The following is a 26,256-nucleotide window of genomic DNA, read 5'->3' as shown; positions in this document are numbered from 1 at the left end:
GGCACTTTGAACAGTGGACGTTACATTTCAGATATGTTACGACCCGTGACTGTACCCTTTATTCGATCCCTCGAAACCCTACATTTCAGCAGGATAATGCACGACCGCATGTTGCAGGTCCGGTACGGGCCTTTCTGGATATAGAAAATGTTCGACTGCTGCCCTGGCCACCACATTCTCCAGATCTCTTACCAATTGAAAACGTCTGGTCAATGGTGGGCGAGCAACCGGCTCGTCACAATACGCCAGCCACTACTCTTGATGAACTGTGGTATCGTGTTGAAGCTGCATGGGCAGCTGTACCTGTACACGCCATCCAAGCTCTGTTTGACTCAATGCTGAGGCGTATCAAGACTGTTATTACGGCCAGGGGTGGTTGTTTTGGGTACTCAGTTCTCAGGATCTATGCACCCAAATTGCGTGAAAATGTAATCACATGTCAGTTCTCAAAAATGGTTCAAATGGCTCTGAGCACTATGGGACTCAACTGCTGTGGTCATAAGTCCCCTAGAACTTAGAACTACTTAAACCTAACTAACCTAAGGACAGCACACAACACCCAGCCATCACGAGGCAGAGAAAATCCCTGACCCCGCCGGGAATCGAACCCGGGCGTGGGAGCGAGAACGCTACCGCACGACCACGAGATGCGGGCACATGTCAGTTCTAGTATAATATATTTATCCAATGAATACCCGTTTATCATCTGCATTTCTTCTTGGTGTAGCAATTGTAATGGCCAGTAGTGTGTTTAAGCAACTTTCTGAACTGCTGCGCTCATTTATCAGTGTATAAAAACCGTAGAGAACTGCCAAGAAAACCATTGCTAGAAGGCACACATTGCCTTGGCAAGTAGTCCCTTGTTCATTGAGTCTTGACATCTCGTGTCTCGTGGACGTATCCTTTTACCCCCTCTGTCTTTTAGAAAATGTGCTTTGACTCGAGCCTGACAGTACGCGTTGAGTCCGCTTTCAGGTGGACATACAACAGACGCTCGGGATCGCCCTGTGGCCTTCATCGCCGGCTGGCTCTCGCCGTAGAACTGCCTGCGGTTCTGACTTTAGGCAGCTGGTCGGCGAGCTGGGCGTCCCGTCTGGCCGGCGGGCAGCGCTACTCACGAGTACCCTTGGGTTTTGAGGAGACAGCAGCATGGAAACTGCAAGACATACAGAAAATATACACGTATTATGGGACAGAGCATCTGTCCAAGTTCTTAACTCGCATTGCAAGTGCGCAACATGGACACTATTTGTGACACGAGTTCATTGGAATCGCTGCTCTCTGAGTGCAGCGTACCATTGGGTGGTCTATCTGCAGGCGCGAACTAATTTCGTGTGAGAGTACGGAGAAGGTGATTTATCTACATGAGGGCCGGACGCAGCGCGCCAAACTGCACGCTGCAGCTAGTGCGACCCGCGCTCGGCTTTGTTCGGTCCTATTCGGCAGTACCCAGAACATGCGACATTTCATTTGGCATTGCGCTGCGGCGTTTTTCGGTCGGCACAGTGCTCTGAGTTCGGCAGAACTGTGCTGTCAGCGTTGTTTAATCTTCGCTAGTTGTTCGTGTCGTGAAGGATGTTGACAGGTTCAGCGAATGTTTGCACAAAAGGAAGCAGTCCAGCGAACTGTCGTCGCATTTCTTCGAAATGAATAGAAATGACGGAAGAGAGGGATAAGAATTCTCAATTCGCATATTTGCTGTGAAACGACGCTACAATACCGTGTAGAAACAAAATGGTTCAAATGGCTCTGAGCACTATGGGACTCAACTGCTGTGGTCATAAGTCCCCTAGAACTTAGAACTACTTAAACCTAACTAACCTAAGGACAGCACACAACACCCAGCCATCACGAGGCAGAGAAAATCCCTGACCCCGCCGGGAATCGAACCCGGGAACCTGGGTGTGGGAAGCGAGAACGCTACCGCACGACCACGAGATGCGGGCCGGTGCAGAAACAATTTAAAGATTTAGTTGACAATGAAAGAGTAAAAAAGTACACCGACCGGCAGACGGTATTCTTTATTCTGTACATCAAAAAGAATTTTGTGTTAAATTTGCATGCCTGGAGCACGATAAGAAACTGGCAGTACGAATAGTAAAATTTGTGAAGTTGCACGCATTATTCCATTTTTAGCTGCAACGCTTTTTAATGGAGCGGAACGACGAGTACAGAGACTTCACATGTTACTGCAGAGTACGGAGGTTAAGTCAAAGGGAGCGCAGGAACGAAAATCAGAACGTTCGGAATGGAGTGCAGTGTTCGCATTTTAAATGGACTTGGCTGCTCACTGGCCACAGTAATACATTTCAGAGTAACTTCTTTCTGATTTGACGGAGCCGAATTTAAAAAGAATAACGCGTTGTAGAAGGGACACACTTGAAGAAGACAATCCAGTTCCCTAAGATCACTACCATTAAAGAAAACGCAAAGTTTCTGGAATTCATTGTGGCCTTGAAAGAATTACGAGGATAGTTTCTTAAACGTTTTGAGGACACTGCCAGCCTTACACGTGTTTTCGAGAGAGATTGTCGTTTCAGTTGAAAGCGCTGCTGTGCATGTGCAAATGTAACTGGTTACCCACAGGGTTATTTCTGTTTTAATGAAAAATCCTTACATGTTAAAAGTGTCCAATATATCTAAATTGTTTCCCTCAAGTAGAGTTTCCAAGTCTCCATAATGAGGTTGCAAAAAATGCTACAATATTTCGATCGAATTATTTCCGCGAAAGACCTTTTCTCGATTATGAAACGAAATAAGTAACGCTTACGTTTCAACTTGACTGCGAAACTCTGTGAAATTGTCTGCGTCTGCCCATATGCCAGAAGTTTGCACCAGATAAGAATTAGATTATGTCTTTAGCGCGGCAAAAATACTGATAACTAGTTTTGTTATCTATCTTCTTGGCAAATGTTTAATATAAAAGCAAGTCGTATGCAGCACGACTGTACTGCCATAGAAATGCAGCGCGTTTTTCCCTCTTGTCCAATTTTACTCGCGTCGGCACACAGGTGGACGTGACTGAGTGGTTGCTTGTCGTCGGTTGCAGAGCCCGGCCTCGCGATGGAGGTGACGCCCGTGCTGAGGGACTCGCGGTCGCTGCGGCCCTTCAAGTCCAGCGAGGAGTACCTGTACGCCATGAAGGAGGACCTCGCCGAGTGGCTGCAGACGCTCTACCCGGAGCTCTGCATCAGCGTGCACAACTTCATGGACCGCCTCGACACTGGCGTCGCGCTCTGCAAGGTACGTCTGCTCGCACTCACCACTGTCGTAGCGGTGTCAGTAAAACTCTTCTGGGCTGTAGTATATAGCGATACGTAGGAGGCTGTAGTGTGTACCTGGATGCCTCGCTTAATACTGCTTCTTGAAACTTTGTAGCCAAGATGTGCATTCTGGATCTGCATCCGTACACTCTAAACTACAAATGGTTCAAATGGCTCTAAGCACTATGGGACTTAACATCTGAGGTCATCAGTCCCCTAAGAACTACCTAAACCTCACTAACCTAAGGACATCACACACATCCATTCCCGAGGCAGGATTCGAACCTGCGACCGTAGCAGCCGCTCGGTTCCGGACTGAACATCTCTGCTTAGCAACGTAAACAGAGATCGCAGTTTGGTTCGCATTGTGAAATAATTTTGAAATACTACCCTCAGGCAAAAAATAACGCAGTGATTTGGTTAATGGGCAAATATACAAGTTATGTTTTTAGCAATATTGGGAGCGATGAACATATTGAATACAAGATGCATATGGAAAATGAATTCGAGAAAATACTCAAATATCGGAATCACAATAAGAAATATGGTAACATGCTCCGAATTGTTTTCAACCGAATGGGTATAGGTTAGGAACTGGATTTCTAGTAGAGAGGGAATGGATTGGGTCACGTTCCCGACCCTAACCTCACCTGCAAGTCACACACGAAAAATAAATCAGCAGTACAGCAGATACAAGAATATGGCGAGAAACACCTGGTGTCTGATATAAAGGAAGATCTTGAACTCCCTGTAGATGTGTTTAGAAGGCTGTAACTGACAAAAATAACAAGGCAGTGAAATATATTGCGATGTCGCTGCTCCGGACTTCTCTTCTGTCCATGTAATTTACCCTGGAAGGAACACACATCAAGGATTTACTGAATGATTAATTTGGGTCTGGGAAATTATGATGAGGAACCGGCTGCAGAAGAAGAAAATGTGCATGCTGAACTGCCACCAGTTGAAGGTGACACTGAAGGTGCTAAATTGTGCTACTGCTAAAGACTCATTTTTTGAATGCTGAAATTTATGACTGCAATTATCTGTCACCTTATTTATGTCATTTCATTGTAGCCATTTTTGTTACTGTTTTTGGTGAATAAAAAAAAAAAAGAAGCGCCTAGAACCGCTCGACCACATCGGCCGGCTGTAAGCTACTATGAAGCCCATGTCAGAGGGTACTTTCCATTGCATCAAACATAGGGGTTTCTTATCGTCACATGCGCTTAGGGTATTCTGGAAGAATTGCTGCTTAAGTGCCTCTATGCTCTCTGTAGTTAGTCTGATCTTGTGTTCGTGGCCCGTACCGAAACGATAGGCATGGTGCTATGGTACATGGGGTAGGTAGATACCTCATTTAAACTCAAAACTGAAGGATGAGAAAACTTTGCGAGATTTCCCTAGGATAGTTGGCGTCTATCTTCAAGCGTCAGATAGCACAAGTTTTTCGGAATTTCTGTGAGGTTGTACGTGAGTGAGGGAAATGTGTCATCACTCATAGTGCTCTCCATTATCCACGGAGGACGATTTGTCGATGACTTCCCATCCAAAATAACATACTACGCCTTCCTTACCGAGAAATCCTCAACGCAGTCGCAAATTTAGATTCATACCTTGCAGCAGCAGAAAAGCGTTTGCATGCTACGGAGTAAAATTCTTTTCGGAACTGTAGATATACCGTATCTCTCTGACTTCGTTGAACCGTGGTTTTCAGAATGTCGTGGGAGGAAAGACCGAGTTGGCTTTCTTACGACCGATATTTCGGAATCGGTGCTGGTTGGCATGGAGGAGATACCTTTGTTCGACATATCTCATTACATATGAGCTCAGAATATCTTTTATGATTGTAGATCAGTTGGATGTCAAAGATATTGTAGATCCTTGGATCACTTCTGCTGCGTTCTTGTAGACGAATGTGACCTATACTGTCTTCGAAGCAACAAACAGTTTTCTGTTCAGGAATCTACGATATATTATTATTAAAAGAGGGCTAACTGAGCCACACATTCTGTGCATGCGCCACCGCAGCTTTGGTCACTTTCAGCTGTTCCAGCTGCTTCTCAACTCCAGTTCTCTTGTGTACGACAATTACATTAGGACAATATTCCTTTTCCTTTGTAAAAGCACATTTGAAAGTAGAGTGAAGTATTTCTGCTTAGCTTTTGCTGAAGTTTGTTACGAGGGAACCAGGTAACCTTACGTCACGCGCCGGCCGGAGTGGCCGAGCGGTTAAAGGCACTACAGTCTGGAACCGCACGACCGCTACGGTCGCAGGTTCGAATCCTGCCTCGGGCATGGATGTGTGTGATGTCCTTAGGTTAGTTAGGTTTAAGTAGTTCTAAGTTCTAGGGGACTTATGACCACAGCAGTTGAGTCCCATAGTGCTCAGAGCCATTTGAACCATTTGAACCTTACGCCACAATACGACGGTTCTGGAGTGGCATTCGCGACATAAGAATTTCGTAAAGACAGGTAGGTGATACGGGCTTTTACAGATAGCTATTAAGCTTTAGGGTCGATATGACCACCCTGAACTGACTATTTTTCAGCTAAGGAATCGGTGGCCGGAAAGGAAAATTTTGAGAGGCATGCGTTTTTGAATTCGCATTGCGCGTGACGTAAGTGAGATGATATAATTTGCGTCAAAGCGTTCGCAGAGAAAGATGCGTAAGAAGCAGTGAAAGAGCGAGGAAACAACCGTGTACTCTTGGCTAAAGTTCTGCAGTAAAGACGTAACTCGCACAATCGTAGGAGTGAGTGAAATTGCAAGTAAATAATAAGAAACTAAATAAACTAAAAATGATTCCATTATCCGTTATTAGGTAGGCGAAAGGAAAAGGAACAACTTCGTAATAAGAGTTTCGAGTTACAGCAACACACTGTCATCATGAGGTGTTCAGAATGTATTCGGCCTAAAAAGCGCTTGCCGGTTAAAACAGTCAAATATCGTTGCTGGAGGAGCAGACTGCGTTCATTTCTCGCCAGTTAGGGAAAGTTTCGCGGATTTCACAGACGTCCCATCCTCACACCGGAGTAAATGAAGAGGAGCGGTAGATTGGACACGGCAGCGGCGGGGCGCTTGCGAACGCCTCGTTGCCCGCCTGACTGCATTCGCGGCGCTCATTCCAGCGCGCCGGCGCTTAATTTCCGCCGCCGTCTGGTGCCGAAGCGCGGGCCACACAGAGACGCGGCAGCCCAAAATGCCAGCTGGGCTGGCGCAGGGTGTGTGCGTCGTGCACGGTACCCACAGATGGAGCGGTCTGCAGAACCCTGTGTCATCGGTACTTAGTAAAGCCGTAGGATCTGACATCGTCAGCTGAGGGAGGCGCAGCAATCCGTACTATTTGTTATAAAAGCAATGGTCTTGAGCCCAGTACAGTGTAGTAGTAACTAGATAATAACGGTTTCGATTGACCAACAGTCACTATCCGATCTATGGAAACAAACAGGAAAATTGACTTTCAAATAATGTGAAAACCTCCAGCAATATTTAAAAAACGTACATTTTTTGAAACTATTTAAACATTAAAAATAGTAAAAAATTACCACGCTTACTGTAATAGGTATCCAAGTACAATGTTAACCACAACAACATCGTAACTTTGCGTGCTTCGTCAGTGTACAAGACTCGTTAAAGAATGCCGATTAGCGAATGAAAGCAGCAGGAGACTGATCGCTGCCCCTGCGTGCCCACGACCAACGTGGTTTGCAAGTACATTGAAAGGCATATAGCTACCGTCCGATATAAGTTTCTGTTCTCATGTAATGTTGACGTAGTTTTGTCAATTTCATATTTGTACTGCAGTTATGAATTTCGTGTCCGTTTCTGCACTCGTCTCTATAATTTTATAAGTGCCATGATAACCTTTCTTCTTTTATTGGGTTCTGCAGAAACGTAGGAAGATCTGAGGCAATACTGAACCAACGTCTATAGCACTTCCAGATTTAGAGAAAGCGTTTGACAATCTTAACTGGAACACGCTCTGTGAAATTCTGAACGTAGCATCGGTAATGTGGACAGCGGAAAGCTATTTACAGCTTGTATAGAAACCAGACGGCAGTTAAAACAGCCTAAGGACACAAGAGGAAGTTGTGGTTGAGGTGACAGTGAGATAGGGTTGTAGCTTCTCCAAGCTGTTATTCAATCTTTACAGTAAGGAGGTAGTAAACGAAACCGAGGAGGCATCTGAAAATGTAATTGAAGTTTAGGCCAAGAAATAAAAACCTTGAACATTCCCGATAACACTGTAATTGTGTAACACATAGCCATGAACTTTTGGAATGGATAGTATCTCGCAAAGAGGTTGCAACATGAAGAGAAATAAAAGTTAAGAAAAGGTGACTGAATTTAGTCAAAAGATATCACATCAGGCTGAGAAAATTAGATTACGAAATGAGACACTAGAAGTAGTGGATGTGTTCTGCTGTTTACGCAGCAGAGAACTGCTGCGGCAGATGTCCAGAAGCAATAGCAAAGTGTCAGTAGCTAGAAAAGCATTTGCGAAAAACAGAAATATGTTAACATTGGATGTAAATTTAAATGTGTTTTCTTTAGGTACAGGTCTACTATAAATGATTTATTCGTGTTTAGACTTGAATAAATATAACTAATACATGAATAGAACGGTAAGGTTACCAAATTTGCACAGAGAAAGGTGGCGTAGTGGCTACCACACTGGACTCGCATTCGGGAGGACGAGGGTTCAATCCCGCGTCCGGTCATCCTGGTTTAGGTTTTCCGTGGAATTCCCTAAATCGCTCCAGGCAAATGCCGGGATGGTTTCTTTGAAAGGGCACGGCCGACTTCCTTCCCCGTCCTTCCCTAATCCGATGAGAACGATGACCTCGCAGTTTGGTCTCTTCCCCCAAACAACCCAACCCCAACCAAATTTGCATTGTGCCCATCTGCTGGCATTATGAGTGCAGTGCCTTGACAAAATAGCGACAATTGGAAGAAAATGTTGTAGCGGGTTGGCGTTTCCCTGTTACAACAGTGCAGTGTGCATTCAGAAGGATTTATGGAAAACAACCAGAATGTAAACAGAGCACTGTGTATTGGTATCAACAATTTCCGGACAGTGATTGTCTCTGTAACAGAGATGTACCAGTCGACCAAGTGTGCCAATTGGAGTTGTGGAGGGAAAGTTTCATATGCAGTCCGAAAAAAGGCACAGTCCATGTAAACCAGAAACTTTGAGTACTGCACCAAACTGAGAAAGATTTTTGCGATGGTGGTTACATTTCAAACCCTACCGTCTGCAGCTAGTGCAACAGTTAGAAACAGAAGGTTATGCCTAGCGTCTTCAGTTTTGCAACACAATGTAGGAAGCAATTGAGGATGAACATTTCGCCTTCCAGTTGATAATGAACTATGGCGAAACCTTCCATTTATAGGGAAGTGTTAATCGCCACTATGTGAGAGTGTGGAGGCAGTCAAAATCCTCATCAAATTGTGGGTGAGAGTCATGGTTTTCGGTGTAGCGTCACAGACGAAGGTGTATAAGCCGTTTTTCTTCCGAGGGAAGACTGTGATGGGTAACTGTTACGCCTATATACTGAGTGCTGATTCCTAGAATTTCATCTGCCAACAAGGTGTGAGCACCCCCTTATTGGAGCACCGGCATTCGCCGCTACGTAAACGACGAGCTTTCACGTCGCTGGGCAGGGCGCAGTGGCGAAGGTGATGTGGCTGTGTTTCCCGACCTGGTGCCTTGGCTGTGTTCCCCGACCTGATGCCTTGTGACCTTTTCCTTTGGGGGTACAATAAGAACCGTGTTTACGTACTCCCATAACCAGAACGACTGGAGCAGTTCAGAGAACACATCAACGTTGCTGTAATGAGTACTGACGGATGTTGTTGCATAAGCTATGGAACAAACTTGTGTGGCGCTTGGACATGTCTCGTGTGACTAGAGGGACACTCTTAGCACATTTGCAGAATGTAAAATGCAACTTCTTTGAGTTTAAGATTCCATTCATGCGTCATTGATATCTGTGTATGTAACATTTTGAAAACAAATGAATCGTTTATAATATCAGTGAATTTGTGTCAAGTATAGGTTGTACGGAAGTAAAACGTGCACGATAAACAACTTAAACACGAAGACAATAGAAGGTTTTGAAATGTAGTGCTACAGAAGAAAGTTGAAAATTATGTGACTAGATCGGATAACCGATAAAGAGAGAATGAATCAAATGGCTCTGAGCACTATGGGACTTAACTTTTGAGGTCATCAGTCCCCTAGAACTTAGAACTACTTAAACCTAACTAACCTAAGAACATCACACACATCCATGCCCGAGGCAGGATTCGAACCTGTGACCGTAGCTGTCGCGCGGTTCCAGACTGTAGCGCCTAGAATCGCTCGGCCATCTCGGCCGGCAGATAATGAATCAGATTGGGGAAAACAAATTATGACATAACTGGAATAAAAGAAGGGATCGGTTGATAAGACACATCCTGAGGTGTGAAGAACTCGTCAGATTGTTAACTAAGGGAACTGGAATGGGAAAAACTGTAGCAAGATGTCAATGTTTGACAACGGTAAGCAGGCCCGCCCGGCTAGCCGCGCGGTCCGCTTCCCGAACGGGAAGGCGTGCCAGCCCCCGGCACGAATCTGCCCGGCAGGTTAGTGTCGAAGTCCGGTGTGCCGGCCAGCCTGTGGATGGTTTTTAAAGCGGTTACCCATCTGCCTCGGCGAATGCGGGCCGGTTCCCCTTATTCCGCCTCAGTTACACTATGTCGGGGATTGCTGCACAAACATTGTCTCTGCGTTCGAGTACACCATAATTACTCCACCTCGCAAACATATAGGGACTACACTCGTCTGGAATGAGACGGTTCCCAGGGGGGGGGGGGGGGGGGGGTCCACTGGGGGCCGAACTGCACAATAACCGTGGGTTCCGTGTGGGGAGACGGTGAGATGAGTCGACTGCTGTAGCCTGTCTGGTTCTGAACCACTGCGGGCTGCGGCGGGCCGAAGCCTCTCCGTCGTTCCTAGGTCCCCGGTTCAATACACAATACACACACACACACACACACACACGGTAAGCAGGTCAAGTGGATGTAGGCTGCAGTAGTTACCCAGAAATCAGGAAGCTTGCACAGGATAGACTGCAGTGGAGAGCTGCATCACACCATACTGAAGTCTGGGGGCGACAACTACAACAATAACAACATATGCAGGGATAAATAAACTGACGTTATGCTGACCGCACTCCCTCATGTGTCGGGATACTCTTTTGATCCTACTGCGCAGAACTGCGGCGACAATGACAACGGAGAGAAAGATTTATCCCCCCTGTAGTCTTCGTGCAGTTATCCAGGAACTATGCGGGTCGCTCTGCCTCTACTCCCTTAGCGGAGTGACCCCCTCTGTCGGTGGCGGTGTACAGAGCAGGCCGGGAACAGCCTCGGACAGAAACTGTCTCATCAGCTGCGGCGCGCCGATCCCACAGCCGTGCTCTGCGTCATCCGGCACAGCTTACTAGGCGCCGAGCTCCTTAGCTCGGCCGACCTTTCCCGAGTCGCACCGAGCGTGGTGATTGTGCACGTGGGAGCGCCGTGGCGGCCACTCCCTTGTTGGTCCTCGGCTAATGTTTACAGCCTGAGCTGGGCCACGCTGACGCCTCGTATGTTGCTAGCCAGCAAGCTGGCGAGCAGGGGCCACGCCACAATAATTGCTGTAAGTCAAATGTCGTGATGTAGGATTAATTTCCGACCAGGAAGAACCACTGTACCACGAGGCTTATATACAGGGTGATTCAAAAAGAATACCACAACTTTAGGAATTTAAAACTCTGCAACGACAAAAGGCAGAGCTAAGCACTATCTGTCGGCGAATTAAGGGAGCTATAAAGTTTCATTTAGTTGTACATTTGTTCGCTTGAGGCGCTGTTGACTAGGCGTCAGCGTCAGTTGATGCTAAGATGGCGACCGCTCAACAGAAAGCTTTTTGTGTTATTGAGTACGGCAGAAGTGAATCGACGACAGTTGTTCAGCGTGCATTTCGAACGAAGTATGGTGTTAAACCTCCTGATAGGTGGTGTATTAAACGTTGGTATAAACAGTTTACAGAAAATGGGTGTTTGTGCAAAGGGAAAAGTTCTGGAGGGCCGAGAACGAGAGATGAAAATGTAGCACGCATGCAGCAAGCATTTGTTCGCAGCCCTGGAAAATCGACTCGCAGAGCTAGCAGAGAGCTGCAAATTCCACAATCAACTGTATGGAGAGTCCTACGAAAAAGGTTAGTTATGAAACCTGAACGTCAACTTCCCGAGGCGATGGATCGGCCGCCAGGCAGCCCGTGACAGAGCACTCCATCACTGGCCTCCAAGTCCTGATCTTACCCCCCGCGATTTTTTCTTGTGGGGGTATGTTAAGGATATGGTGTTTCGGCCACCTCTCCCAGCCACCATTGATGATTTGAAACGAGAAATAACAGCAGCTATCCAAACTGTTACGCCTGATATGCTACAGAGAGTGTGGAACGAGTTGGAGTATCGGGTTGATATTGCTCGAGTGTCTGGAGGGGGCCATATTGAACATCTCTGAACTTGTTTTTGAGTGAAAAAAAACCTTTTTAAATACTCTTTGTAATGATGTACAACAGAAGGTTATATTATGTTTCTTTCATTAAATACACATTTTTAAAGTTGTGGTATTCTTTTTGAACCACCCTGTACACTGAAGCGCCAAAGAAACTGGTATAGGTATGCGAATTCAAATACAGAGGTATGTAAACAGGCGTAATACGGCACTGCGATCGACAACGCCTATAGAAGACAAGTGTCTGGCGCAGTTGTTAGATCGGTTACTGCTGTTATAATGGCAGGTTATCAAGATTTAAGTGAGTTTGAGTGTGATAGACGGCGCACGAGCGATGGGACACACCATCTCAGAAGTAGCGATGAAATGGGAATTTTCCCGTACGACCATTTCACGAGTGTACCGTGAATATCAGGAAACCGATACAACATCAAACCTCCGACATCGCTGCGGCCTGAAAAAGATTTTCCAAGAACGGGACCAACGACGACTGAAGAGAATCGTTCAGCGTCACAGAAGTGCAACCCTTCCGTAAGTTGCTGGAGATTTTAATGCTGGGCCATCAACAAGTGTCAACGTACGAATCATTCAACGATACATAATCGTTATGGGTTTTCGGAACCGAAGGCCCACTCGTGTGCCGTTAACACAAAGCTTTAGGTCTCGCCTGGACCCGTCAACACCGACATAGGACTGTTGATGGCTGGAAACAAGTTGCCTGGTCGGAGGAGTCTCGTTTCAAATTGTAACCACCTGATGAAGTTGTAAGAGACCCAGTTGGACCCAGCATATCAACAGGGGACTGTTCAAGCTGGTGGAGGCTCTGTAATGGTGTGGGGCGTGAGCAGTTGGAATGATATGGGACCCCCGATACGTCTAGATTCTGTCCGATCACCTGCACCCATTCATGTCCAGCGTGCATTGCGACGGACTTGGGCAATTCCAGCAGGACAATGCGACACCCCACCCGTCCAGAATTACTGAAAAGTGGCTCCAGGAACACTCTTCTGAGATTAAACACTTCCGTTGGCCACCAGTCTCACCTGACATGAACATTATTGAGCATATCTGGTATGCCTTGCAACATGTTGTTCAGAAGAGACTGCACCGTTCTGTTACGGATTTATGGACAGCAATGCAGGATTCATGGTGTCAGTTCCCTCCAGCACTACTTCAGACATTAGTCGAGTCCATGCGACGTCGTGTTTCGCCACTTCTGCGTGCTCGCGGGGGCCCTACACGATATTAGGCAGATGTACCAGTTTCTTTGGCTCTTCAGTGTATATAGTATAAGTAATAACAACAGCCACCAGTTGCGGAAGGTGGTAGTCAAAAGCTCTTGACCTATCTTTCAACGCATGTAAATGGGCCTTCTTCAGAACTCCTATTACCTAGAAATATGCATATACAAATAAATGCAACTTTCAAAAATTAGGATTTTGTAAAAGTACAGCATGCTTACAGTGGAGGGTATGACAGTATGCAATAAATATACGTCCTCTTTTTATCGTAAATGCCGGCCTATATGGCCGAGCGGTTCTAGGCGCTTCAGTCCCGAACCTCGCGGCTGCGACGGTCGCAGGTTCGAATCCTGCCTCGGGCATGCATGTGTGTAATATCCTTAGGTTAGTTAGGCTTATGCAGTTCTAAGTCTAGGGGACTAATGACCACAGATGTTAAGTCCCATAGTGCTTAGAGCCATTTGAACCGTTTGTGCTTGTTTTGACGGTAGTGCCGTCCCGTACTGGTGTCGCAGTACTGCTGTCTCAGACATGGATCCTGTATACCATATGCGCCTTCTCCTGGTCTGTCGCCATTTTTATGCACTCCGAGTGAAATCTACGACAAAGGACAAGGGGGAAAAACTACGAGAGCTGATAAACGCTTTCTTAGTCTCTAAGCTGTCCGAGTTTGATTTTTTTTAATAATAGCGGGACTTCGTGGGCATCCTGTATATTGGAGTGTTCTATTAGGCACTTCTGCCTCAACCTTTGCTGCAGACTCAGGATTTCAACACTGTAGTATTCGGAAGACCACTGCTGCTCCCCGACACCTGTTGTTGTAACTTAAAGAGTCCGGTGTCGGACAGTGCGTGGGGCACGCAAGCAGCGAACGTGTTTGTGGACAGGCTGTGCGCCTCAGTGCCGTGGCAGCGTAGCTGAGTCACGTCTCAGCTGGTCGCGACCGCCGAGCCTTTTCGCCCGGACTCTCACCGTGCTTCCCATTTGCGAGTTGCGCAGTTCGATACGCACGTGGCAGGTGTTGACGTGTGCGCTAATGGAAAAGGCGGCAGCGAGGTAGTCCTCTTATTCTGCTGCAACCATTCACACGAGATACAGGTGGCACCGGGAGGCCGCCCCTACCTGCTCCTTACTGCAGGATCTCTTCTCAGTGTACTGCAGCCCCATTGAAGGTAGCCCGACAGGACTTGTGCCGCCAGTGATACACCAGCGGCAGCTGCAGACTATTGCCACTATATCTGTAGTGTCTGTATCCTCACAATACAATGTCCTTTAGACATGAAGAACACTGTATTGCGAAGATACAGACACTACATAAACACAGATATCGTAACCATCAGTGATATATCCATGACTCGACGGGCTACAGTGACGGTATAATGTTTGTCTCGCTCTACGGGAATCACGAATTGTACGACCTTCAGGACTGTGAGCACATTTGGATCGGTTCTGGTGGCGTGCTCGGATAGCCGAAGTGGTCAAGGACACTGCTCGCTATAACCGGGAAATCTGGGTTCGAATCCCAGTGAGGCACAAATTTTCGTGTTTCGCAAACAGCTGGCGTCAATTCATAGTCGCAGCATGCAAAACTGTTTCGTAATGAGTATTGGTGCTGTCGGCTACCACCGTGTCGCTTCTTCCGTTGTGTAAAGCTTTGTACCTGCCATATGTGCAGGAAACCTTTCTGGATCCGAAAATTTCGTGTATTTCGTGAAAAAAACATTATTCAAAATTAAGAACAGACATTTAATGTTAAATCCAACATAGTCGTCGTCAAATATGCGGTGTCTAGGAAACTTGCTTTCTCAGATCGCTAGACGACAATTGAAACAAATCGTATTAAAGAGTTTTATTACAAAATGAAAAAATACAATACTTATCTTTGTGATACACAGATGTGGCGCAAACAAAGGGCGACAGACAAAATAAACAAGCCTCTCCAGCATAAACGATTCCCAAGTCGCTGTTATACGAGTGCCTAATCTTGAAGCTGCTGTTCAACTGGGCCGTAACCAGTTTTTTTTTCCTTTATTGTTATTTTTAAACCTGTTTACAGGCAGGCCAGCAGCAGCATACTACGCCGCTCTTTGGCCCAGAGAAACACAAAAGATACAAATGAAGACATTTAGAGAAAAAAAAACATGGTGGACATAGAAACGGAGACAAACACTTTTTAAAATACATGGAGCCGTTCACTGGCGTAGAGTCCAAGATAAAATTTGGTCAGACACCTGGACACATACAGGGACGAAGAGTGTCACACGTGAACGTAGGTGCACAAAACGAATAACACTGAACCACTGCACAAAACGACGGCACACACAGAAACATGAGGCGTTGATCTCCGGCGCGCGAAAGTTCACTAACCGTGTACGAGTCCGGGAACCTGCCAAGAAAGGAGGAGGGGGGTGGGAGAGGGGAGAGCAGATGCCATGGGTAGGGGTGATAGGGGGAAGGGAGGAAGGAGGAGGGGAAGCCCGGGGGAAGAGGGGTGGAGGAAGGGGACGGGGGAACAGGAAAGAGAAGGGAGGGAGTGTGCCTAAAGGAAAGGACACAGGAAGTGGGGGGGGGAGGATCAAAGTTGATAGGAGGGATAGATGGAGGGGAGGAGGACATCATCAGGGAGGGGGAGCTGGCGGAAGCCACCTTGGGAGAGGGTAAGGAGGGTGGAGAGATGGAGGCCGGGTGGGACGTGGGAATACAGGCGTGGCAGCAGGCGGGGGTGGGAGAGGATGGGCGAGACAAGCGGGTGAGGCGGATCGAGTTTGCGGGAGGTGTACAGGATCTGTATCCTTTCAAGGAAAAGGAGGAGGTGGGGGAAGGGGATGAGATCGTACAGAATCCGCGTGGGGGAGGGAAGACGGATGCGATAGGCGAGGCGGAGGGCATGGCGTTAAAGGATTTGGAGGGATTTATAAAAGGTAGGGGGGGGGGGCGGAGATCCAGGCCGGATGGGCGTAACAAAGGATAGGGCGGATGAAGGATTTATAGGTGTGGAGGATGGTGGAGGAGTCCAGACCCCACGTACGGCCGGAAAGGAGCTTGAGGAGACGGAGTCGGGAGCGTGCCTTGGCTTGGATTGTCCGGAGATGGGGAGTCCAGGAGAGGCGACGGTCGAGGGTGACGCCAAGGTACTTAAGGGTGGGCGTGAGGGCGATAGGAAGGCCACAGATGGTGAGACAGAAATCAAGGAGGTGGGTGGTTTTGCCTACAGTGATCGCCTGGGTTTCGGAGGGATTGACCTTGAGCAACCATTGGTTGCACCAAGCGGTGAACCGGTCAAGATGGGATTGGAGAAGGTGTTGGGAGCGCTGCAGGGTGGGGGCAAGGGCAAGGAAGGCGGTGTCATCGGCAAACTGGAGAAGGTGGATGGGGGGTGACGGCGGCGGCATGTCCGCCGTGTACAAAAGGTACAGAAGGGGGGAGGGGACGGAGCCTTGGGGCACACCGGCGGAGGGGAAATAGGTGTAGGAATCCGTGTTATGGATGGTGACGTAGGAGCCGTAACCAGTCGGGCGCAGCGCTTATGTCCTCTTCACACGGGGGCCGCTGCTGTCCTGGAGAGGGGTCGGTCAGCGTGCCATTGGCTGACGTTTTCTTCACAGCCCCCTCTGCAGTCTCGTTCCCGACTGGCGTGCCTGCGCTGGCTTCCCGCCGTAACAAAAGCACGCTTAGAGACGCTACTCATACCATATGTCAGTTGCAGAATATTATGTGATTTGTGTTGGTGATAGAAAGTCTAAACTTCACATTTGTTGCGAGTTTTCTTTACCAAATTTGCGAAAATACTGTTTTCCGTGGCTTGTATAAGAAAAACGGAAAGCGAGAAAGAAGTGCTCCTTGCGCAAGTACAGTAGGTTTCGAGATATGGTGTGATAATCTTGAAGCTGTTTCCCGGTCACGAAAATATCATCTCTTTAAAAGAAAAAGGATAATACATAGCTGTAGCACTAATTAAAATAAACAATAGATATCTTATTTTCGTAGAGGCACGGTAGAGCTCCATACCGGACGTCGCTCTAAGATTTTTTATTTGATATTTGTAGGTGAAAGAGACTTCAAGGCGAATTTAAATCGCCCCTAAGAGCAGAAAGAGCTTGTCGCTGAGACGTCGATATCTTGGACGTTAAACGTCATATGCCAACTAATTAAACTATAGCTGTACCACATAACGCGGACGCGTTACAGTATCACGTACTCGATGCGACGGTTTCTGTAAGAGGTTGTAGCAAACGTTGTTTTTCTTTATTGTAATACTCTTTAAAGGGCAACGGCCTTACCGCAGTGGATACACCGGTTGCCGTGAGATCACCGAAGTTAAGCGCTGTCCGGCGTGGCCGGCACTTGGATGGGTGACCATCCAGCCACCATGCGCTGTTGCCATTTTTCGGGGTGCACTCAGCCTCGTGATGTCAACTTAGGAGCTACTCGACCGAATAGTAGCGGCTTCGGTGAAGAAAACCATCATAACGACCGCTGCCCCACGCCCCTCCTATCCGCATCCTCCTCTGAGGATGACACGGCGGTCGGATGGTGCTTTTTTATCCAGGTGCTTTTTTATCCAGGTGTTAAGGTGTTTAATGTTTTTCGTCGACCTGTGAAACTTGAATCGACGAGTTGAGGGGGCAGCAATTATTCGCCGCATCTTACTGACCGTGATGGTGAACCTGGATCGAACCATGCGCCTGATTAAATCTGTAAGATTTAAATATTAAATAGGTCCAAACAACCATCATTACACGATTTCTTTAAGACATAAACCTCTCATTGTCAGATGTCATGTGCGTTACAGTTAACAAGGATTAGGGTCTGAAAGTAATTACCATCTACAATTTTCGCCAGAATGTAAAACTTGTGGAGAACAACTACTGCAGAACCATTAACGAAAATATTGAAACCTACATGGCCGTTTAAGTGCAGTAAATGGAAATTACTCTCTTTTCTACTTTTAACGATATCCGTTTTCGGCCGATATCGGGTAACAGTATAAAAATTCTACGTGACAGCGTCAAAGAAAGTATTACGTGCACAGTTAAAAAGTCAGTCTCTGTCTCCCCGCAAACAGTAATTTTTTCCAAAAGTTTATTAGACTTTATTTTAGCTGGCGACATTCCCTCCTTACAGCCGAGCGAGGTAGCTGGCTATCCAGGCAGAAGCGCAGAGTTGTATTGTACCGGTGCTGACGCGGCCCGGGCTTTCGCGGCTGCTTTTGGCGCGCAGGATGCGCCGGTAGGCGTCACGTGCCGGTGTGGGACGTTGCGACACTTCCGCGAGAGCGGCTGGCCGGCCGGCTGAGACGTTTCGGCGTCGCTCCTCACCTACTTTACTTACTGGCCGGCTGCGTGCGTGGGTGACACACCGGAAGAGGACTGCGCGGGGTCCACATGCGGGTGACAAACAACTCGTCCCACGCAAACGCGGACTTCCTACAACTGTACAGGGCTATTACAAATGATTCAAGCGATTTCATAAATTCACTGTAGCTCCATTCATTGACGTATGGTCACGACACACTACAGATACGTAGAAAAACTCATAAACTTTTGTTCGGCTGAAGCCGCACTTCAGGTTTCTGCCGCCAGAGCGCTCGAGAGCGCAGTGAGACAAAATGGCGACAGGAGCCGAGAAAGCGTATGTCGTGCTTGAAATGCACTCATATCAGTCAGTCATAACAGTGCAACGACACTTCAGGACGAAGTTCAACAAAGATCCACCAACTGCTAACTCCATTCGGCGATGGTATGCTTCTGGATGCCTCTGCAAGGGGAAATCAACGGGTCGGCCTGCAGTGAGCGAAGAAACGGTTGAACGTGTGCGGGCAAGTTTCACGCGTAGCCCGCGGAAGTCGACGAATAAAGCAAGCAGGGAGCTAAACGTACCACAGCCGACGGTTTGGAAAATCTTACGGAAAAGGCTAAAGCAGAAGCCTTACCGTTTACAATTGCTACAAGCCCTGACACCCGATGACAAAGTCAAACGCTTTGAATTTTCGGCGCGGTTACAACAACTCATGGAAGAGGATGCGTTCAGTGCGAAACTTGTTTTCAGTGATGAAGCAACATTTTTTCTTAATGGTGAAGTGAACAGACACAATGTGCGAATCTGGGCGGTAGAGAATCCTCACGCATTCGTGCAGCAAATTCGCAATTCACCAAAAGTTAACGTGTTTTGTGCAACCTCACGGTTTAAAGTTTACGGCCCCTTTTTCTTCTGCGAAAAAAACATTACAGGACACGTGTATCTGGACATGCTGGAAAATTGGCTCATGCCACAACTGGAGACCGACAGCGCCGACTTCATCTTTCAACAGGATGGTGCTCCACGGCACTTCCATCATGATGTTCGGCATTTCTTAAACAGGAGATTGGAAAACCGATGGATCGGTCGTGGTGGAGATCATGATCAGCAATTCATGTCATGGCCTCCACGCTCTCCCGACTTAACCCCATGCGATTTCTTTCTGTGGGGTTATGTGAAAGATTCAGTGTTTAAACCTACTCTACCAAGAAACGTGCCAGAACTGCGAGCTCGCATCAACGATGCTTTCGAACTCATTGATGGGGAGATGCTGCGCCGAGTGTGGGAGGAACTTGATTATCGGCTTGATGTCTGCCGAATCACTAAAGGGGCACATATCGAACATTTGTGAATGCCTAAAAAAACTTTTTGAGTTTTTGTATGTGTGTGCAAAGCATTGTGAAAATATCTCAAATAATAAAGTTATTGTAGAGCTGTGAAATCGCTTCAATCATTTGTAATAACCCTGTACTGTGCAGCGGGGTAGTACAGAAAGCTCTATACATAGAAAACAGGGAGAAACGATAGCCGCAGGAAGTATGGGGACTAGGACGAACATCCAGATGTAAGATATTTCCCGCCCACGGAACGTAAATGTTAAAAACTAGTGCTGTGTTGCTACTGTCCGAATCGACGCGAGAGAGCAAGAAGAGTCGAACCTGGTGCAGGAACAAAGGCGACTCCGACAGGGCCGTTCAAATTAACGCGCCCGTCCTGGCGGCGGTTTCACATGCCGAGACACGTACGCGTGAGACGGCGCGGAGGGCATCGTGGGCTCGCGACCCCTCTCGAGAGAACACTTCACGTAATGCGTTTATATGATTGCATGTATTCATTTCCAGATTTCTCAGTTCACTTTCAACGGAAACAAAATGGCTAGAAATTTTGAAAATTTGGGGGCCGTGCTTATTGCGGAATACTGTACCGGCACCGTGGCGGCCGGTGCTGGGGCGTGCCTGCGCGGCCGCGCGACTCGGGCGTGCGGCGGTCAGAATGCTGAGACTTCCACTGGCGGTAGTTGCGAGGAGAGCTGGTGGCGTAAAGTTCCCCATCCTGTGTTGAATTCCAAACCTCTGCGAGTGTCGCACGAAGTGAGACGTGTGATGCGCTTGATGGTGATTTGTGTGATGAGAACGTTAAGCCCTATTCGAGAAGAGCTGTCAGTGTGCCGGCACTGGGTGTCTGCCGGTGCCCACGAGAAATACGGGCCCCACAACGAACTTTTGTCATCACAAAAGTCGGCAGGCCTACCATACTACGCGAACGCTCGACTCCGTACAGGCCCCACGGGAAATCGATATGTCAGTGAAAAGATACCCGATGTAGGCCATAACTCCGTCGCGTGCTGTCGAGAGCTTGCATGCAGTCAGTTATTAAACTCGTCCTAAACAGTTAGTTGCTCCCCGCTAGAGGCGGCTGCTGGCGCTCCTAAGAGCTGTAGTGTCACGTGTTGTGGCGTACGCGCCGAGACGTGCCTTTCTCGTGGGTCTCTGGTACTCCCTACTCTCATCATCGTCACACAACAGAACCACAACACTCCACTGTACAAGTATCTGTTACTCTCACCTACACTGCACAAATACGCTTGCGACAGAAAGTTCACATACCCGCGAGAGAAGGGGCTCATGTGCTTGGCGGGTGAACCCACTCGTGGGATATCCCATACGAGATTTCATTTAGCAGAACACATTTCAGTAGCAGGGTTTGTCTACTGGCTCCAGCAAGCATTGCAGGCAGATAAAGGCGCCCATTCACAGGCTAACCTAGTAGCATACTGCTAGTTACATAGGCCACATATTGAATCCACGAGAATATAGAAAATTGAGCAAGAGAAGCAACAGGAGATCCTCTATTAAGAAAAAGTAACAGGGAGAGTGACTTTCCAGAACGTTGGCGGAAACGACTGAAAGAAACAGCGTCCCCTTCCCCATTTATCAGCGTCATACCCATAGTGTATAGAGCTGTGTTCACAAGTGACGCCCTATGTGAAATATTGACAATAGTGAGTGCACATTTCGATTCTAATGTACATGCTCTAAATTATGATTTTGTCAGAGTTGTTTGCGTTTTTCGGTATTAGAGCTCTTAAATCAGTTGCACGATAAATACAGATACTTCTGAAACTGTACACGTATCAGAACTGCAATTATTGATTTTCATATTATCACTATATTAAAACACTTTATACGGGTGTGAACATTGATAAAACCAACAAACCGCACGGGCGGATTCCTGAATGGAAATGGACGAAAAAAGGTGATATGAACATGTGTCCGAAAATGGACGGTGTGCGTGCAACGACAACAAATTATCCGGAAACACAGTACAGAGCTGCATCGCATCCATGTCACAATAGTGCAAAGTGGCCTGCCTTGGATTGCAGGTGATAAGGCTAGTAACGGCTGTCATGCAGGGTACAGGTAATTATACCAAGATGGTGGGCTAGTTGCCTGGAGCTTTCACTAGGGTCCGTCTCAATGTCCTGTAGAATTCGATCCTCCAGATCTGATGTACGCACAGTCCGGAAGGACCCATGATCACACATACGCCCTAAAAAAGCTTGGAATGTTGTGTGATGTGATTGGTGTCTCTGAGAGTACTTGTTTTGGTTTCCATCTGCTTGGCTGTACACAACCACCATCTCGGCTTGCACCCGACATGAACACCAAACCATTCTGCTGCTTACAGTACACTGCGTCAATCACACAGCCTGCAACACCCAAGGAACACACGATACGTGGTCTTAGGGACTGTCATTCGTCGTCGCCATCTACTGTGGCATTGTTGCATTTGTCGGTTTTATTGATGTACACCTGTATGAATCATGATTATGATTAAACCCTAGACGTGGTGACAGAGTAAAAAGTTGGAGTTACGTGAAGAAATATTTGGTGGATGTGGAGGTGGGACACAGAAACCAACTGTAAAGCCACCATCCAACCACGAAACTTGTATCCGTGCCTGGAGATGTGTTTACGTTTTTCGATCCGGATCGTTCCCTCGGCTGTTTGCGCACACACAGTACGACCTTGTCTGTGTTCTGGGCTTTGCTTCTGACTACCCGTTCACTTCCTGAAGTCGGCTGTCGTCGAGCAGAGCAGCGCCTGTCCGTTCCGCCTGCTTCTGTGTGACCGCCAGCGGCAGTGGCAGCGATCCTTAACTGTGTCCTGCCTCCGCTGTGAGGGATAGGAGGGCTGCGGGGCCCAAGTGGCAGTGCCGCACATAGCAATTGTTCCTCTGAATTGTCGCCTCTGGGATCAATCCACAGTCACAATACTGCTGTTCAACACTGCATGTAGAATCGAACCAGTGGCTCTTGATCGACAGTCTATCGTTCTTGATCGACAGTCTGTCTGTAGGTAATATTTCGTATAATAAGAGCGATTGCTCATCATCATCATCATCATCATCGTCTTCTTCTTCTTCCTTGTTCCTCCTCACCATTTGGTCCCCGATGCAGCGACATCTGGCCCTTTTGGCCCTCTGTCACCACCTGCGTCGATGTTGTGCTCGGTCGTGGTGGAGACCAGCTACCTTGATGTCTGCGTGGAATGTATCCGGCCAAAGTTGCCACGGTCTCCCAGCAGATCATTCATCGGCGACCTTGATGATCTTTTTATGCAACTGTACCGGCTTGACCAAGCAATAAAGGAAACAAAAGAAAAATTCGGAGTAGGTATTAAAGTCCATGGAGAAGAAATAAAAACGTTGAGGTTAGCCGATGACAAAGGACCTGGAAGAGGAGCTGAACGGAATGGACAGTGTCTTGAAAGGAGGGCATAAGATGAACATCAACAAAAGCAAAACGAGGCTAATGGAATGTAGTCGAATTGAGTCGGGTGATGCTGAGGCAATTGGCTTAGGAAATGAGACACTTAAAGCAGTAAAGGAGTTTTACTATTTGGGGAGCAAAATAACTGATGATGGTCGAAGTAGGGAGGATATAAAATGTAGACTGGCAATGGCAAGGAAAGCGTTTCTGAAGAAGAAAAATTTGTTAACATCGAGTATAGATTTAAATGTCAGGAAGTCGTTTCTGAAAGTATTTGTATGGGGTGTAGCCATGTATGGAAGTGAAACATGGACGATAACTAGTTTGGACAAGAAGAGAATAGAAGCTTTCGAAATGTGGTGCTACAGAAGAATGCTGAAGATTAGATGGGTAGATCACGTAACTAATGAGGAGGTATTGAATAGAATTGGGGAGAAGAGGAGTTTGTGGCACAACTTGACAAGAAGAAGGGACCGGTTGGTAGGACATGTTCTGAGGCATCAGGGGATCACAAATTTAGCATTGTAGGGAGCGTGGAGGGTAAAAGTCGTAGAGGGAGACCAAGAGATGAATACACTAAGCAGATTCAGAAGGATGTAGGTTGCAGTAGGTACTGGGAGATGAAGCAGCTTGTACAGGATAGTGTAGCATGGAGAGCTGCATCAAACCAGTCTCAGCACTGAAGACCACCACAACAACAACCGGCTTAACAAAAGGAATGAATTTCACTGCGAATAATACAGTACTCTGAAATTTAATTATAGTCATGATTACATTACGTACAAGTATAGTCGTGGAGTGGTTTCATCTGTAGTATATTGTTCGTTTATCCAAATATAAGTTCTTAATTTGAAACAGTATACATATCTACAACGCATTATTCTAGCCAGACTGTCACAATACTATTATCTGAACCAACTGCACAAACTTTAAATCTCCATAACCGACTCAGTGTTACGCTGTCTCACTGTACTTATTTACCTCGTGCATATCGGTGTTATGTGATGCAGATGATCCACGTCAGTTCGATTCTGACCAGAACTTCCACAAACTAGAATTTTTATTGGATGTAAATGTGCAGGGAAACATCCGTGTCCCAGCCTCGTACGAATGACGGATGTTACATGAGGTTTTCTCAAATCCACGTAAGTCGTGACACAGGCAGCGACAGGTGCTGTATGCCGGCAGAGTGTGTGCCCTTACGTTGCTGAGGTACATTCCGTTCACGGTTACAGCTTTCTTTATCGTAGGTTTGAAGGAATGCTTGCTGACGAATAGCAGAGTGACATCGATCTTGCGCTCTCAGCTTCCATTGTCTCGGCACAGTTGGCCAAGGCATTAAAGAGCCAGGAACTGTTAACTAATCTTGGGCAGAGATAGTCGAAGCGTAGGGTATAATACCGCAGGATAACCAAGAATTTTACGCCGCCACCTCTCCTAATTCCGTCCGAACAGGTCTTGGAAGGCCCAACGGTGCCGAGCTCAGCCCACATGCGTCACTGGATGCGGATATGGAGGGGCATGTGATCAGCACACCGCTCTCCAAGACCGGAGCCGCTACTTCTGAATCAAGTAGCTCCTCAGTTTTGCTTCACAGGGGCTGAATGCACCCCACTTGCCAACAGCGCTCGGCGGACCGGATGGTCAGAGATCCAAGTGCCAGCCCAGCCCGACAGCGCTTAACTTCGGTGATCCGACGGGCACCGGTGTTACCACTGCGGCGAGGGCGTTGGCTCTCTTCTTGCTAGTCAGGTATTTACGATGAAGTTTGAGGGATGAATGAATGTTTCCAGATTCAATTTTGATATCCATCGGATTAGCCTCATCTCGACTCCGTACATTTGATCCAAGAAAACTATTCCACTGTACGCTCAAGCCGGCCGCTGTGGCCGAGCAGTTCTAGGCACTTCAGTCCGGAACCGCGCTGTTGCTACGGTCGCAGATTCGAATCCTGCCGCCGGCCGAAGTGGACGAGCGGTTCTAGGCGCTCAGTCTGGAACCGCGCGACCACTACGGTCGCAGGTTCGAATCCTGCTTCGGGCATGGATGTGTGTGATGTCCTTAGGTTAGTTAGGTTTAAGTAGTTCTAAGTTCTAGGGGACTGATGACCACAGAAGTTAAGTCCCATAGTGCTCAGAGCCATTTGAACCATTTTTTTCGAATCCTACCTCTGTCATGGATGTGTGTGATGTCCTTAGGTTAGTTAGGTTTAAGTAGTTCTAAGTCTAGGGGACTGATGACCTCAGATATTAAGTCCCATAGTGCTTAGAGGCATTTGAACCATTTTGAACGCTAACCTTATTTGTTGGCAGAGAAGATGTTACTTGCTAACATTAGACTTTAGACACATCGAAAGATAGGCCACTACATGGGAGGAAGTTGGAAGGATTCATAAGACGCTAAAGCACGGTCTCCTCAGCAAGCGCGCTCTCCCTGCGGGCAGCCGTCACGGTCAGCACCAGACGGAGAAAGTCCGGTCACCAGAATGCGACAGGGAGGCAACAGCCTGCTGACGTCTCCAGCAGCGTCCGATCGGTAATTACTGGCCGTCAGCAGCCAAAGGCCGCTCCGGGGAGTCGTAAACGCGTCGCCAAATCGGAGACAGCTTCTCAGCAAAACGGCGTTCGGCGTAATGGCCGCCGTGGGACGCCGCAGCCTTAAAATTACGGTGAGGAGCGCCGACGTGACTGAACGGCAAAAGACCGCAGGCACCAGCTGAAGCTGCAGCCGGACACCCGGATGTCTGGAGAGGCCGCCTGTCCGTCTTCCTACAGGTCGTTTCTCAAGCACACTACAAGTCGCGCGCACATACAGCGCGTGGGCAAAAATATGGAGACACAACACCAATGTGGTGTGGCAGTTGAAGATAGTAATTCAAAAGCCGACGTTTTAAATTTCACGTTCACGGAGAAATCGTTCTCACAGGAGAATCGAACAAACATACCGTCGTTTCACCATCGGACAGACTCTCGTATGGACAGCATAGTAATAAAGATCCATGGTGTAGTGAAACGACTGAAAGATTTGAAAGCAAATAAATGACCAGGTCCGGATGGAATCCCAATCCGGTTTTTCCAAGAGTACTCTACGGCGTTGGCCCCTTACCCAGCCTGCGTCTATCGTGAATCTCTCGCC

The 26,256-nt window shown here is 47.5% G+C and overlaps 1 protein-coding gene across 1 annotated transcript in view; it reads left to right on the top strand.

Annotated features, from left to right (window-relative positions):
* LOC126101522 (GAS2-like protein pickled eggs) overlaps positions 1-26,256 on the top strand; it is a 274,515-nt gene that overhangs the window by 28,602 nt on the left and 219,657 nt on the right. Inside the window, exon 2 of the mRNA XM_049912164.1 lies at positions 3,050-3,243. Coding sequence (XP_049768121.1) covers positions 3,064-3,243 — 180 coding nt within the window. The 5' untranslated portion in view covers positions 3,050-3,063. The remainder of the gene's footprint in view (positions 1-3,049; positions 3,244-26,256) is intronic.

Source organism: Schistocerca cancellata, chromosome 9 (assembly GCF_023864275.1).
Source record: "Schistocerca cancellata isolate TAMUIC-IGC-003103 chromosome 9, iqSchCanc2.1, whole genome shotgun sequence".
NCBI lineage: Eukaryota > Metazoa > Arthropoda > Insecta > Orthoptera > Acrididae > Schistocerca > Schistocerca cancellata.
This window is presented reverse-complemented; position numbering and strand designations above follow the sequence as displayed.